This window comes from Chiloscyllium plagiosum, chromosome 14, assembly GCF_004010195.1.
Source record: "Chiloscyllium plagiosum isolate BGI_BamShark_2017 chromosome 14, ASM401019v2, whole genome shotgun sequence".
Lineage (NCBI taxonomy): Eukaryota > Metazoa > Chordata > Chondrichthyes > Orectolobiformes > Hemiscylliidae > Chiloscyllium > Chiloscyllium plagiosum.
The window spans coordinates 43,721,142-43,738,174 of NC_057723.1; the positions used below are offsets into that span (position 1 = coordinate 43,721,142).

Sequence of the window (17,033 nt, forward strand, 5' to 3'; positions counted from 1 at the left end):
AGTTAAATAATGAACTGGAGAAGGAAGCTCCATAAATTTCTCCATCCTCAAAGAATACTGAGCACAGCAGCAAGTGCAAAAGACAAAGCTGAAGCAATTGCAAACATCTTCAATCAACAGTGCAATATGAATGATCCATGTCAGCCTCCAATTGAGAGATGCCAGTTGTCTGCTAATTTGATCAAATGACAGCTGATGGCATTAAATTCTGCAAAGGATGTGTTAAGCCAATAGCCTTCTTCTCTCCTGTAACCATTCTGTAATTCTAATTAGTAATGATTTCATCTTTTCTATTTGTTCACCCGCTTACCTAATACCCTCCAAATCCTCTATTTAATCAGATCGTGTTTTTTTCTTTGTCATCATGCAAACTTTAACTTTCTGAATGGTTGCATCTCTTATGCAATATATTCCTCTTGCAAGCAACTCCCTTAAAGTGATCACTCAATAATGTCTGGTGGATATTGCCCCCAATGTTGGGACTAAGGAAAAATAAGAGAAGGTACAATAAGAAAGCAAAGCTGGGGAGAGAAGTGTAATGGAGTGATTCCATGGGAGAAGGAAAGGATTTGTGACTGCAAGTACTAATTTGCAGTGCCATCCTACATCCTTGCAATTACTGTAAGATCTTGTCATGGGTCACAAATTTCAAATGGACCTTTTCTGAAGCCAGGGTCACTATTGCGAGCATCACAGGAAATTCAAATTTATTTTCCCACATCATTTGATGTGCTGAAACCCTTTTTAAAAACTCACCAGATTTAAGGGTTTGTAACCTGTGGGGAAACCTTGCATGAAGAGTCCCGTACTTTCTGACAGGTAAGTGTTAAATGTTTTGACATCACTGAATGTCACAATTAGACACAACATTGTCGTATGGATGTCATAGGGTCATAGAGAGGTACAGCTTGGAAACAAACCCTTTGGTCCAACTCATCCATGCAGCCCAGATATCCTAAATTACTCTAGTTCCATTTGCCAGCATTTGGCCCATATCCCTCTAAATGCTTCCGATTCATCTACCCATCCAGATGCTTTTTAAATGTTGTAATTGTACCAAGCCCCACCACATCCTCTATACTTGCTCATTCTACACATGCACCACCCACTGTGTGAAAATATTGCCCCTTAAGTCTCTTTTAAATCTTTCCCCTCTCACCTTATTTCTATGCCCTCTAGTTTTGTACTCCGCCCACCCTGGGAAAAAGATCTTGACTATTTAACCTATCCATGCCCTTCATGATTTTATAAGCCTCTACATGGTCACCCTCATCTTCCAATGCTCCAGGGAAAACAATCCCGGTCTATGCAGCCTCTCCCTATAGCTCAAACTTTCTAATCCTGGCAACACCCTTGTAAATCTTTTCTGAACCCTTTCAAGTTTCACAACATATTTGCTATAGCACGGAGACCAGAATTGTACATAGTATTCCAAAAGTGACCTAACCAATGGCCAACTGCAATATGTGTTGCTGGAAAAGCGCAGCAGGTCAGGCAGCATCCAAGGAACAGGAGAATCGACGTTTCGGGCATAAGCCCTTCTTCAGGGCCCTTCTTCATAAGCCCTGAAGGAGGGCTTATGTCCGAAACGTCGATTCTCCTGTTCCTTGGATGCTGTCTGACCTGCTGCGCTTTTCCAGCAACACATTTTCAGCTCTGATCTCCAGCATCTGCAGTCCTCACTTTCTCCCCAACTGCAATATGACCTCCCAACTCCATGCTCGATGCTCTGACCAATTAGGAAAAGTATACCAAACACCTTCTTCACTATCCTATCTAACTGCGACTCCACTTTCAAGGAGCTATGAACCTCACTCTAAGTTCTCTTTGTTCAGTAACACTCCTGAGCACCTTACCATTAAGTATATAAGTTCTGCCCTGATTTGCCTTTCCAAAATGCAGCATCTCACATTTGTCTAAATTAAATTCTATCTGCCACTCCTCGGTCCATCTGCTAAGATCCCATTGTACTCTGAGGTAATTCTCTTCACTGTATACTATACCTCCAATTTTGATACCACCTGCAAGCATACTAACTATACCTCCTTTGTTCACATCCAAATCATTTATTTAAATGATGAAAAGCAGTGGACCCAGCACCAATCCTTATGGCACATTGCTAGTCACAGGCCTCCAGTCTGAAATGCATCCCTCCACCACCACCCTCTCTCTTTTACCTTTGAGCCAGTTTTGTGTCCAAATGGCTAGTTCTCCCTGTATTACATGTGATCCAACCTTGCTAACCAGTCTACCATGAAAAACCTTGTCCAATGCTTTACTGAAGTCCATTTGGATGTATGTCAATGCAATGTTTGATCATGAGATTTGTCCTTTAAAGGGAAGGTCATCATTGCATTGACAATTATTGTGTGTATTGATATGCATAACCATACTTTTCCCAATAGAAAGAATGCCATAATGCTTTCAAACTGTAGCATTTAAAGTTAATACACTGGCTACATTTAATTGACTGACATGCAGTCTGCTTTCAAATGAAAACGACACAATCTGCAGCTTTTAAAAAAAGGCATCTCATGTTTCAATTTTATTGTATTCTACTGTTGACATTAATGAACATCACTTGACAGCTGGGAATGTTTATGAACATTTGGTTGAGTTTCCAAAAGTCAAACACCACTTATCTCATAGGGTGGAAGTGCTGTCTTTATATATTCATTGACATATTTCAGAGATTGTTATGCAATTCACTGACTTTGATGCTATGAAAGATAAATATTTTTACAGCAGACTGAAAATTCCAAGTCATTTAGCATTTTTTCCAATGGTGTTTACAGAGAAAGGTTTCGTTTTGTGTAGGAAGTGCCTTTGAATGTGACAGATGGATTAGATTGTTAGATAACCATCTCAATTTTTAATGACTGTATCAAACATATTCAGGGACCTACCTATATTGGATGGCTGGTTGAGTGGCTACGAAGTATAGAGGGGGGCAAGGTAGAGATAAGGAAATGAAAGTGGCCCAACTCGCAACTCTGGTGTCCAAAATGAAAATTAGCTAAGGATTTTAAATTTAACACAACTGTACACAAAGAGTAAGGAGAACATTGAATATGGAGGCAACAACTGTATTGCTAAGGGTTTTGACAGCCAATGAACTGAGGAATAGAGCAGTACATCATAAGAAACAATGATGGAAAGGGAGAATAACAGCATGAGATGTCACTAGCGTACAAATGGAAGATGACATGTGGCCTATAAAGCAGGTCACTGAAAGGCAGCATGCAAATGAACATAATGAGAGGTCTAAGAATTGGTCCTTGTTTGGTGCATGAGATGATGGCATGGAAAAATGTGAAGAAAATTTATTGCAGGACTTATATTGACTATGTTCTAAAAGGAAGAAGAACTACACAGGGCATGCCATTTAAGTGAGGACTGCAAGAGAAATGCAAAGGAGATTGATGTGATTAACTGTGCCATATTTTCTGGAAAATTGTGCAGGGAGGTAATACCAGAACCAGAATCATCGATGCAGTTAATCATACCTTTGAGCAAAGCAATCTCAACAGTGTGGCTTCAGAGAACTTCAGGGATTTGAACATCAAGATTCCAGTGAACTAACCTTATTATTAGAGTTTTTAAAAAGGCTGCCTATTAGCTCTCTGTGACATAGAAATGTAGAAGATATAAACAGCAGTAGGTCATTTGACCCCTCAAGCCTGTTCCACCATTGAATATGATCAGGGCTGATCATCAAGGTCAATACCCTTATCCTGCCCTCCTCCATATCCTTTGATCCCTTTACCCACAAGAGCTATGTCTACCTCATCTTTGATAATAAATAATGTTTTGAAAATAATGTTTTGACCTCAACCACTTTCTCTGGCAGTGAATTCTACAGGCTTACCACTCTCTGGGTGAAAACATTTCTCCCTATCTCAGCCTTAAAAAAAAATATCCCATATCCTTAAACTATGACCCCTGGTCTGGACTCCCCACCTATGGGAACATCTTTACTGCATCTAGCCTGTCTGGTCCTGTTAGAATTTAATAAGTTTCTATGAGATCCTCCTTATTCTTCTAAACTCCAGTGAATACAATCCTACTGACTCAATGTCTCCTCCTCCATCAGTCCTGCCATCCCAAGAATCAATTTGATAAACCTTCACTATGTGGCGTCTATAGCAAGAACATCCTTACTCAGAGAAGACGACGAAAACTACACACAATATTCCAGGTGTGGCCTCATAAATGCCGTGTATAACTGCAGCAAGACATTCCTGTTCCTCTACTCGAATAGTCTCCCTATGAAGGGGAAAATGCAATTTGCTTTCTGTACTGCCTGCTGCACTTCCACACTTACTTTCAATCGCTGTGCATGAGGACACCTGGTCTCATTGAACACTCCCCTCTCTGTTTACAGCCATTCAAATAATAACCTGCCTTTCTATTGTTGCTACTAAAGTGGATAACCTGACAGTTATCCACATTAAACTGCATTACCAAGTATTTTCTTGTTCACTCAAGCTATCCAAATCACAGTGCAATGTCTCTGTATCTTTAAAAAATGCCTCATATAAAATCATTTATTTCCTTGCGTTTAAAATCCTTTATGACTATAGCCCAATCAATCTCGATAATTAATTCTGTAAGGTTGAGAGAGCAAGAGATAAGTCTCATGGCTAAAATTAGATTTGAGAGAGCATAAAAGAAGATAAGATTTAAGCAGAGAAAAATACAGTTTCAGTGCTTTAGGTTGGAAGGATCCTTGAAGTACATTTGGCGCAAAGAGCTCAGGGAAGAGGTGGCCAGTGGTATTATTACTGAATTGTTAATCACCTGACCCAGTAATGGTTTGAATCTCAAAGATGGTAGAATTTTCGGGTGGCATGGTGGCACAATGGTTAGCACTGCTGCCTCACAGTGCCAGAGACCTGGGTTTTATCCTATCCTCAAGCAAATGTCTGCAGAGTTTGCACATTCTCCTCATACTTCATGAGTTTCCTCCAGGTGCACCGGTTTCCTCCAACACTCCAAGGGTGTGTAGGTTAGGTAGGTTGGCTGTGCTATTGTGCCCAGGGATGTGCAGGCTAGGTGGATTAGCCAAGGGAAATAATGATTTATAGGGTATGGGGTTCGGTCTGGATGGGTTACACTTAAAAGGATCAGTGTGGACTAAATGGGCTGAATGGGCTGCATCCATACTGTAGGGATTCTATAATTCTAAAAGAGGGAAGTATAAAAGGCAGCTGGTCAGATAGTCTCTATTTTAATTGGGAACACTTGTTCACTCGTTGTTGAAGGAGTGGATGCAGACAAGAGGAAAATGATTTTAAAAAAACAGTTTGCTATAAAGAAATTAATTTAGGTTGTACTGAGAAATCTACTCAACTTCTTGAACCAGACTGATGTCATAAATTTGTGAGGAGGGCATTTCTTGCATCTGGTTATACAGGAGATTTTTTAAAAAAGATGAATTTACGTTATGAAGAAAATACTGTTACTTGAATTTTTGATATTTCGGAGGTGATATTACAATCTTAGCGATATATATATATATAAACATGTTTTTTATGAGGAATATTTATACATTTCTTAATCAGCACCTGGTGTTTTGAATGCGGCAATACTAATTATCAAATTGAGAAGCTAGCATAATTAAACGCTTTGAGATAATTAAAATGCCATGACGAATTTGCAATTAAAATAAATTATGACATTCGACTGAATAAATTGTAAATAAAATCTAGGCATTTACTAATATAACTATGTCTTCTATAATACAGATCTTTCCAGGACCTTGCCAAACAGACAGATGTTCCATATGGTACAGTCCTTGATTCAGAAGTATTGCAAATAATCAAAACCAAAGGTCGAAATCCATTTGAGCTTGAACAAACATATGCTCATTTGTGGAATATGATAAACAAAACGAATGGTTTGGAAAACTGCGTGAAGAGAATTCATGATGGAATTCAAAGGGTGAGTAAGCAACTACGTACAAGACAATATTTGCTGCACAAACTTAATTACTGTTTAACTTAAATAGACTCTTATTTTTGTTCATATGTGTTTAATGGCATATACTGAGAGTGTGTTAGATGTATTTTTAATTAAAAGATTATAGTATATATAGGATGGAAATGTGGACACAAAGCAAGAAAATTAGTCACAATTGCAAATATTTCTGTTCTACATTGTGAATTGAAATGTAAGACAATTTTTAAAATAAATTATAACTTCAGGATTTTCATTAAAATCCATCCTGAATGATGCATACATACTTGTACCCCATGCAAGTCTGTCAAAAATCTAAAATGAAATTACCTTGAGTAATAAATCTGATGTTGTATTCAGATAATATGGAAGCAATATTATTGCTGTATTGTTTTGTAATTTTATGACCATTCAATACTGGCACAGGAAGAGCGAATTTAGGAGATAACTCATGCAGTCATAATACTCCTATGACAATGGTGCTTACTGTTTTTGAAGCAATTGAAAACTCAGCATCAGCTTAAAAGTTGAAAACTTTGTTAAGTTAACTCTGAATTTGTAGAGGTATTTTTGAGCCAATCTGGCCTGGTACTTAGAAGGCTCTAGCAGCTGGCACACAGTGCAAGTGTGATACTAATGTAACACCGAGCCATTTAGTGAAATGTTTACCCCCTTAACTGTTCGTGTCTCTGAATTCTGACAGATTACCTATCTCAGCATCTGTATTAAAAAGCAATGGAAGCCATAGAGGTTGGTTGTCTCCAAGTAATCTCAAAGCATCAATGCTAAGAAGTGAAACTATGAACCATAAAATGCAACCTTGTGTAGTCCCCTGTATGCAAAGCAACCTGGCAGAAGCATGCAAGTCATAAGTGCGCCCAAACTCCAAAGTGATATCTTGAAGGGCTGATGTGATGCATGAGTTGGCCTGAGAGCAGGAAAGGTGATGTGATGAGACTGATGGTTTCCCAATTTGTGTGGTTAAAAGTTAAAGAATGGTGTTCGTGGAGAGTGGAGGGACATTGTGTGAAGACAGAGTTGGAGGAAGACTTGGAGAGACAAGTGGGAGTTGCATTTCCATATCGGGAATTGGAGGTTTCTTGGTTCTCAGGAGAGGATGGCATTACTGGAAGCTGCTTAGAAATCAGATGGGTCAGATGATTAATAAGATTCAAGTGCATGAAAATGAGGTAATTACTCCTCATAACTGAGATTCTGAACTTGTTGTTTAAACCTCAAGAAGCAAATACCAAACTTTTTTTTAATCAATCGTAAAATCCTGATTTTGTTTTCGTTTTACTGATATCTTCCCTCAGTTCTCACCTTTTTTCCATGCTGCTGAAAGGCACAGAACCAGAATTTATCCTGTCTGACTTCACAAAAATAATAACATATGAGATGACCTAATCTGGTGACAGTCAGCAAATCAAATTCCCAATGTTGTTGAAAAACTTATCCAACTTAACTCCTCACATCTTAACTTACAAGTTCAGAATCTTGTCCTAGGGTGACAAGATATTAATTTCCATGCATTTGCATCTCATTAGTGCCCCAACTTGTCATGATAGCATCTCACTTCAAATCTTCCTCCTGCAATCGAGAAACTCAATGATACAAAACTCCACAGCTAAAACATAGTGAGTACCTAGTGAGTTTTGAGAAGATTTGTAGCTCAGGTTGAGGTTCTGGATGTAGGTTTGCTCACTGAGCTAGAAATGAACCTTCCAGCTCGGCGAGCAAAGCTACATCCATAGTGAGTACCTTGGCAATTTTCATCAGTATCTTTTGCAGCTTATGGGAATGACTATACTGCCAATCATACTTCTGTTTTTATGGAACCGCTTCTTCTGCATGCCTCCATGACCAATTACCATACTTTTCCTCAACCCTTCATCCTCAGAACTCGGCATCAGCAAAACACAGAGCTCATACCCTCATCAGGCCTGTGTTTGGCCCAAAGCAGCCAGTATTTCAGGCCTTCAAGTACCTACATTAGAGCTGAAAGACTGCCAGGACTTGCACATTTCTGGCAGGTCAATTTACACTGAGATTCAGCCATGCATTTCATGCATCTATACAGGATTTTTAGTGTTTACTTCAAGGCAGGCATCCTCTGGGCCATGGCCTGCTTTTAAGAGGTCAAAGAATTTAGCACCAAGTTAGAAGCAGACATCCTCTGTGGCTTAGCTACTTGTTGCAAAATGGGATTGCAGTGAGAAGGACTAAGGAGAAAAAGTATTTGTCAGACAGGGGATGGATATGTTGTTGTACATCAAGGCTGCACTGCATGCAAGCATCATACATCCACAACCAGGGGCTGAGTACATTGCTAACTAGGCCAGCATTTATTGCTTCCCCCCTAATTGCCCAGAGGGCAGTTATGTGATTGAAGGAAATGTCAATGTGTGAAAGTGAAAGAGGAGGAGTGTTTCGTGTGTTTAGGGTAGACTCTAGTCAGTGATGGGATACCAATACATTCAGACTAGGGCTGGTTCGGTTTCAGTCCAGACAGTAGGCCACAGTCAGTCAAGCATTTGTTCGGCCATGACTCTGGGGATCTGTGCCCTTGCTGTCTGGAGATCTTGACACAGAGAGTCCTCAAGCTCATGTGGAAGAAATTGGAGGATTACATCCCGGACAGTCAGGGTGCTGTTGTGAGATCAGTATAGAGGGTGGACTCCAGTCAGTCAGCACTGACCTGCCAAGGCAGTCCGGGGGTAGAATATAGTCATTGGGGTCTGGCTACTAATAGTCAAGAGGGTTTATTAGGGTACAATAATAAACCTGGTACAAGTGAGCAGATAAAGTCTGGAAATAGGAGTCATTTCAGAGGATTGATGAAGGAATAGCCATAGTGATTGTCAGCATTTATACACAGGGTTGGCCCTCAAAGTTAATGGAAGAGAACAGGGAGATCTCAAAGTATGGAGAGGGTTCATGCCTGTTATGGTTACTCTGGCATTCCTGATGAAGGGCTTATGCCTGAAATGTCAACTCTCCTACTCCTCGGATGATGCGTGACCTGTTGTGCTTTTTCAGCACCGCACTTTTCAACTCTGACTCTCCAGCATCTGGAGTCCTCACTTTCTCAGGGTTACTCTGGCCCCCACATGAGTACACTATTAAGCCATTAAGGGCACCTCGAGAATTATGAGGTCTGGGGGTAAAGTGGTCAAATCAATAGTGATGTGAATGGGCTGAACCAAAATGGGGGAGTCTGCACCATCATCAGGAACACTGGCCCAGCAGCTCAAGAGCAAGTATGAAGAATGGGGGGAAATAGATGTGTCACAGGGTTCCACCCCATATAATCAATCACATTGTAATTATCAAATTCAAATTCTGGAGGTCTTCATCAAGTATTCTAGGAGCTACCATGACTTGTACACTCACAGGTTCCTGCCTCTTTCAAAAATTCAGGATGACTGCTGGGAGACAAGGTGTACCCCTCAAAATATGGCTCATGCCACCTTTAAGAATGAAGAGCAATGACGATTAAGTCACCCACGTGAGTACAAAATTGGAACCTCACCACATCGGGTTGTAAGTCAATTGACAATAAGTTCACAAAACTGCTGCAATCAAATGGGAGAAGTAAGATACTGTTTTTTTTCTATGGAGGCAGTGTTACTGGCTTTGTTTTTAAGGTCTGCCAAAGGGCAACTACAATAACAATGGCTTCACTGATTAAGAAATGCTGCCATCTGCCATCAATTCTAGAGATCACTAATTATCAAAGATTGTAGATATCGCACAGTCATGAGCATTGCATTGTTCTCACTGATTGCCTCCTTGTCATCTACGCTCAGCAAGTCTTAACATAAGGGGGGACTTAAAAGCAGAGCCTGATATTTCCATTTATATGTGACAATCTATAGCGAGTACTGAAAGACAACACATAGCAATTGCCATAACCTCAGACAGAAAAATAAATGTGCAAAGACATGGGCTGTGGTGTTTTTGTTTGGACAAGTGTGGGGAATTTCATAGTGGGTTACTTTTGGACAACTATTTCACAATGGAGCACAAGCGCTTTGCTTGTCTACTGTACATTTAAAAAGGTCACACATCTGAGCATTTCTTACTGAGGCATGGTGGAAGCTTCCTTGGGATGTCTTCCTGCCAATTTGTGTGAGACCAGAGCCTTCAGCCTGATTGTAAAGGATGTGAGGCCTCATTTGTCACTTTATCAACACTCTGTGATCTCTTTGACATTCCCCTCGGAGTGAATGTTCATGGAGCTGAAGTGGCAGATGGATTGCCCAGTTTCTTTGTGGTCTTGTTCTTAATAAGAAGGCCATGCAGAAAGAGACAGTGATTACTAGAGCTATAGCTAGTGAAGCCAGATGATCCCTGGAATGTTAGGTCTAACATATGATGAATGGCTGAGGATCCTGGGATTGTATTCATTAGAGTTTAGAAGGTTGAGGGGAGATCTAATAGAAACTTACAAGAAAATGCATGGCTTAGAAAGGGTGGACGCTGGGAAACCTTGTTTCCATTAGACGGGGACACTAGGACTCGTGGGCACAGTCTTAGAATTTGAAGGGGTCAATTTAGAATGGAAATGAAGAGACATTTATTCAGCCAGAGAGCAGTGGGCCTGTGAAATTCATTGCCATGGAGTGCAGTGGAGGCCAGGCGCTTAATGTCTTCAAGGCAGAGATTGATAAATTCTTGATTTTGCAAGGAATTAAGAGGAGAGTGCGGGTAAGTGGAGTTGAAATGCCCATCAGCCATGATTAAATGGTGGAGTGAACTCAATGGACCGAATGGCCTTACTTCCATGCATGTGTCTTATGGTCTTATGGTCTAAGTAAGAACAGTAACCTGCATCATTTGTCACACAGTCTCCAGAGGAAGAAGCAGGACAAGATGAGGCATGATGGAAGCTTCCTTGGGCAACAATTTACTTTCAGATAGTCAACATGCTTTCATCAAGGGTAGGCCGTGTCTCACAAACCTCATTGAGTTTTTTGAAACGGTGACCAAGCATGTAGATGAGGATAGGGCAGTTGACGTGGTATACATGGACTTCAGTAAAGCCTTTGATAAGGTTCCACATGGTAGGCTGTTGGAGAAAATGCAGAGGCATGGAATTGAGGGTGATTTAGCAGTTTGGATTTGAAACTGGCTTTCTGAAAGAAGACAGTGAGCGGTGGTTGATAGAAAATATTCAGCCTGGAGTCCAGTTATTAGTGGTGTGCCACAAGGATTTGTTTTGGGACCACTGCTGTCTGTCATTTTCATAAATGACTTAGACACATGCATAGGTGGATGGATTAGTAAATTTGCAGACGACACTAAAGTCAGTGGAGAAGTGGACAGTTTGGAAGAATGTTACTGGTTGCAGGGGGACTTGGACAAACTGCAGAATTGGGCTGAGAGGTGGCAAATGGAGTTCAATGCAGCGAAATGTGAGATGATGCACTTTGGGAAGAATAACAGGAAGGCAGAATACTGGGTCAATGGAAAGATTCTTGGTAGTGTGGATATGCAGAGTGATCTTGGAGTCCATGTACATAGATCTCTGAAAGTTGCCACCCAGGTGTATAGTGCTGTTAAGAAGGCATACAGTGTGTTAGGTTTCATTCATAGTGGGATTGAGTTCTGGAGCCACAATATCATTCTGCAATTATACAAAACGCTAGTGCGACCACACTTGGAATATTGTGTACAGTTATAGTTGCCATATTTCAGGAAGGATGTGAAAACATTGGAAAAGGTGCAGAGGAGATTTACCAGGATGTTGCCTGGTCTTCAGGGAAGGTCTTATGAGGAAAGGCTGAGAAACCTGGGTCTGTTCTCATTGGAAAGAAGAAAGTTAAGAGGGGATTTGATATAAGATGATCAGAGGTTTAGATAGGGTAGACAGTGAAAGTCTTTTTCCTAGGATGATGATGTCAGTTTGTACAAGGGAGCATAACTACAAATTGAGGGGTGATAGATTTAAGACAGATGTCAGAGGCAGGTTTTTTATGCAGAGTGGTAAGGGCGTGGTATGCCCTACCTGCTAATGTAGTCAACTCAGCCACATTAGGGAGATTTAAACAATCCTTAGGTAAGCACATGGATGATTTTAGGATAATGTAGGGGGACGAGCTGAGAATAGTTCACAGGTCGGTGCAACATCGAGGGCCGAAGGGCCTATTCTGCGCTGTATTGTTCTATGTTCTATGTTCTAAGATCCAAGTGAAGGTGACAAAATGCAGATGAATAGTAAGACACAGGGTTCCTAGAATTTGCTGTGGTTATATGCAAATGTATGAAGAGCACTGCCACTGAAGATATCTCATTCCATCATTTCGGAGCTGTGGCATCTGCTATAATAAGAGGGAGCTGTTGGAAATCCCATCCCAGTGGATGTCAAGGTCACAGCTACCCTTAATTTTGGTGCCAAAATCTTTATTCAGTGAGCAACTGGAGACCTCTCCCAATCTTTCACCAAAAGTACATCAGGGAGGTCATTAATGTTGTTTTCACAATAGACCACCTCTACTTCCCCCTTTCCCTTGACAATAATCAAGCAACTTGAGCATTAGGATTCTCTATCTTCACTGTTCCCTTCAGATTCAGAGAGATATGGATTGCACCAAAGTTGTTTTAAATGTGCCCTCTCACTCCTATATTGTCAACTGCTTTGTAATCATGAAATTCAAATTCTGGAGGTCTCCATCAAATATTCTGGGTGTTGCCATGACTTGTATATACCTGAATACTCGCAGGTTCCTGCTTCTTTCCAAAATCCTCAGCTCATTCAGGATGACAGGTGGGAAACACTCAAAATCATGACTCATGCCACCTTTAAGAACTTTACAGACAGACGCAAAATGAAGAACAATGATGCTTACTATTCCATTAAAGCCATTGTGGAACAGACCATAGGCTAGTTTAAAGTGAGGGCTCGACAACTGTACCCTTCCAATGGAGCTTTGTAGTACAACCCAGAAAGGTTCATGGTGTTGTGCTTCGCTGTGCCCGAAACAACATGAGGACACAAAAGGGAGATCCCCTGGATGAAGACAGTATGGGGAACAAGAGCAATCTAACGATAAGGATGAGGCTAAGGATTTGAATTGGTAATGTTGCATTATCCATTTTAATATGTGATTGATATCTTCAGATGAATTAACATATAAGTAGGGACACACAACTAGGAGTGAGACAATACATTTGCATGGCATGGTACTACAGTTATGTATATCTGAAACCTTCCATGAGGATAGACATCTGAATGATGTGTAATTCAGTCTGTCATGACAGTCAGCCAAATTCTAAGGAGGAATCATTTGAAAATTCCTTCATGTGTATCGTTTCAATGCTTCAGAGTGTGCAGAGATTGCTAAACTGCCTTTATATGCTTGAACTTTCTCTACGGCAAGGTTTAACCACTGACTGTAGTGCTTTGTGCTGCTTTTCCTAGCAGATTACTGTGGATACAGTGAGCTTCTGAGCTGCCAAATGAACATTTCCAGCCTTAAAAAGCTTATACATAATAACATTTCCATGCTGATATATGTGAAATCATTGCTGATTCCATGCTCTCTCAAAAAGTTAGCGTAAACATAAAAGAATGTGTGCAGACCAGGCCCTGAGACATTCCCTGGACATTATCATTAGCATCAGTATCCTTCACAGTAAGATGAAATACATTGGTGCAGTCTCAAAGGTATGGTCAAAGGGACACAGGCCTATGACACAAACTGATCAAAGACTTGGTTACTTTTAAAAGATGAGGCTTGCTTAGTAATTGCAGCATTTTATATCCTTGGGATCTTGGAAAAGGCATCTCACATGTGTATGACTTAACCAGGTTCTATAACAAATATCCTGCTACATCAGACATTGTAACACAGGAAGTGAAAACATATTAAGAAAAGTGATGGTCTCTTTAACCTGTGCCAGCTATGTGGCCTCAGTATGTTTTCTTCTTCCTCTCTCTCCCACTATATCGAGGTACATTCCAGACCTGCACCCTCTGTTATTGTACTTATAAGGTGCCGGTGAAAATAAGTTCTTAAGAACATAAGGAATAGAAGCAGGAGTAGGCCTTTCAGCCATTCAAGCCTGTCCCATCATTCAACAAGATCGTGGCTGATCCACCCCAGGACTCAACTCCTCTTTTATGCCAAACAAAAAAAAAGACCTACAGATACTGGATTTTAGAAACAAACTCAGAAATGGCTGGAAAAACTCAGCAGGTCTGGCAGCATCTGTGGAAAGAAAGCAGAGTTAGTATTTCGGGTCCAGTGACCCTTCCTCAATACAAGCAAAGAGCGTTTACTAACTGGAATGATTTTCAGTGTCAGTCATAACTGGAGAACATTGCAAAAGGAAAGTCTAGATCTAAACTCGGTTGGCTAACAGCTGGCATAATACTTTCATCCTATGACAGTCATGTCACCCCCCCCTTTTTCACCCATCCATCAAGGAATGTTAAAGGGTGGCTTCCAGCAGACAGGAGAGACAATAATCTTGTGGAAATGTCCCCAGGCTCTGGTGACATGTGTTCAAATCCTATCATGGCTGCTGATAGAATTTAAATTCAATTAATAACTTTAGTATTAATACGACATTTTTCTAATTTATTTGATAAATTATGAATGATGGCCAATATTGGCTGCTGTTAAACAAATGTCCATTTGTGAAGGAAATCTGCCATCTATATCTGGTCTGGCCTATATGTGACTCCAGACCCAAAGTAATGTGGTTGTTGTTTAACTGCTCTCTGAAATGACTTTGCACGTGAAGTTCAAGAGCAATTACGGATATGCAATAAACACTCGTCTTGACAATGATGCCCACATCCCATGATCTTTTCTTTTAGAAAAATACCCCCTTCATGTACTGCAGAAAAGAAAACCTTATGCAGATCCAGGTGGACTGAAGAACAAAGGTGCATTCTATTAGCTGAAGCATCATAACGAAAGCTATTAACACTTTAAAGTAATAGCTCAAATGTCATTATCATTTTGACCTTTCTCAACATTGTTAGTCCACATTATTATGATTTGCTGAATATTGCATAACTGGTATTGCTGAAAGTATTGGGGTAAAGGGTTACAGGGGGGGTCAGGACTGGCAGTTAAACCTCCATGGTTTTTCAACTTATCGAAAAGACAGAGAGGTGGGCAGAGGGGGTGGGGTTGCCTTGTTAGTTAAGAACAAAATTAAATCTATGGTATTGAATGACATAACGTCGGATGATGTGGAGTCTGTGTGGGTGGAATTGAGGAACCACAAAGGCAAAAAAAACATAATTGGAGCTGTGTATAGACCTCCTAACAGTGGTCAGGACCAGGGACGCAACATGTACCGGGAAATAGAGAAGGAATGTCAGAAAGGCAAGGTTACATTGATCATGGGAGACTTCAATATGCAGGTGGACTGGGGGATCTGTTTGGGCATTACGAAGCACTAGGCAGGAAATTGAAGCACAGGTCCTCAAGGGTCATAATCTCCGGATTACTGCCTGAGCCACGTGCCAATTGGCATAGGGACAAGAAAATTAGGGGAGTAAACACGTGGCTAAGGGATTGGTGTGGGAAAGAGGGATTCCACTTCATGAGGCATTGGCATCAGTTTTGGAACCGGGGGGGATCTGTACCGTTGGGACGGTCTCCACCTGAACCGATCAGAAACCCATGTTCTAGCGAAGAGGATAAATAGGGTGGTCAGTCGGACTTTAAACTTCTGAGTTGGGGGAGGGGAAGTGAAAGCGACAGGGAGTATGGAGGTAAATGGCAAGATAAGCAGCAGGATAGCATGTTTCCAGGCGGATTTAAAATTGAGGCAGACTGAGAATGCAGTAAAAAGCAAGGATAACTTAGGACATATGACTTCCAACATCTCTAATGATAAGGAAGGTAGCATTAAGGCACTTTACCTGAATGCTCGTAGCATTCATAACAAAGCCGATGAACTAATGGCACAGATAATAGTGAATGATTATGATGTAGTAGGCATCACAGAGACTTGGTTACAGGGGGGTCAGGACTGGCAGTTAAACCTCCATGGTTTTCCAACTTATCGAAAAGACAGAGGTGGGCAGAGGGGGTTGCCTTGTTAGTTAAGAACAAAATTAAATCTATGGTATTGAATGACATAGCGTCGGATGATGTGGAGTCTGTGTGGGTGGAATTGAGGAACCACAAAGGCAAAAAAAACATAATTGGAGTTGTGTATAGACCTCCTAACATTGGTCAGGACCAGGGAAGCAACATGTACCGGGAAATAGAGAAGGCATGTCAGAAAGGCAAGGTTACATTGATCATGGGAGACTTCAATATGCAGGTGGACTGGGTAAATAATGTTGCTAGTGGATCTAAAGAAAGGGAATTCATGGAATGCTCACAGGATGGCTTTTTGGAACAGCTTGTCATGGAGCCCACAAGAGAGCAGGCTATTCTGGACCTAGTGCTTTGCAATGAACCAGACTCTATAAAAAATCTTAAAGTAAGGGAACCCTTAGGAAGTAGCGACTATAATATGGTAGAGTTCAGTCTGGAGTTTGAAAGGAAGAAGGCAAAATGGGATATAATGGTGTTACAGTTGAATAAAGGTAATTATGAGGGCATGAGAGAGGAACTGACTAAAATAGACTGGAAGCAGAGGCTAACCGGGAAGACAGTAGAGCAAAAATGGCAGGAGTTTGTAAGTATAATTGAGGACACTGTACAGAGGTTCATTCCCAAGAAAAGAAAGATTAACCAGGGAGGGATTAGACAACCTTGGCTGACAAAGGAAGTCAGGAAATGTATTAAAGAAAAAGAGAGATCCTATAAAGTGGCTAAGAACAGTGGGAAATCAGAAGATTGGGAAGGATACAAAGCAAACAGAGGATAACAAAGTGTAATAAGAAATGAGAGGATCAAATATGAAGATAGGCTAGCCAGTAATATTAGAAATAATAGTAAAAATTTCTTTCAGTACATAAGAAACAAACGACAGGCAAAAGTAGACATTGGGCCACTCCAAACTGATGCAGGAAGCCTAGTGATGGGAGATAAGGAAATAGCAGGAGAACTTAACAAGTACTTTGCGTCAGTCTTCACAGTGGAAGACATGAATAATAT

General features: G+C 40.7%; 1 protein-coding gene across 6 annotated transcripts in view; it reads left to right on the plus strand.

The window, feature by feature from the left end:
* Positions 1-17,033, plus strand: part of LOC122556682 (glutamate receptor ionotropic, delta-2-like) — a 538,289-nt gene that overhangs the window by 440,012 nt on the left and 81,244 nt on the right. For all 6 annotated transcript variants that reach the window (XM_043703714.1, XM_043703716.1, XM_043703715.1 and 3 more), the window contains one exon: positions 5,748-5,943. In XM_043703714.1, coding sequence (XP_043559649.1) covers positions 5,748-5,943 — 196 coding nt within the window. The remainder of the gene's footprint in view (positions 1-5,747; positions 5,944-17,033) is intronic.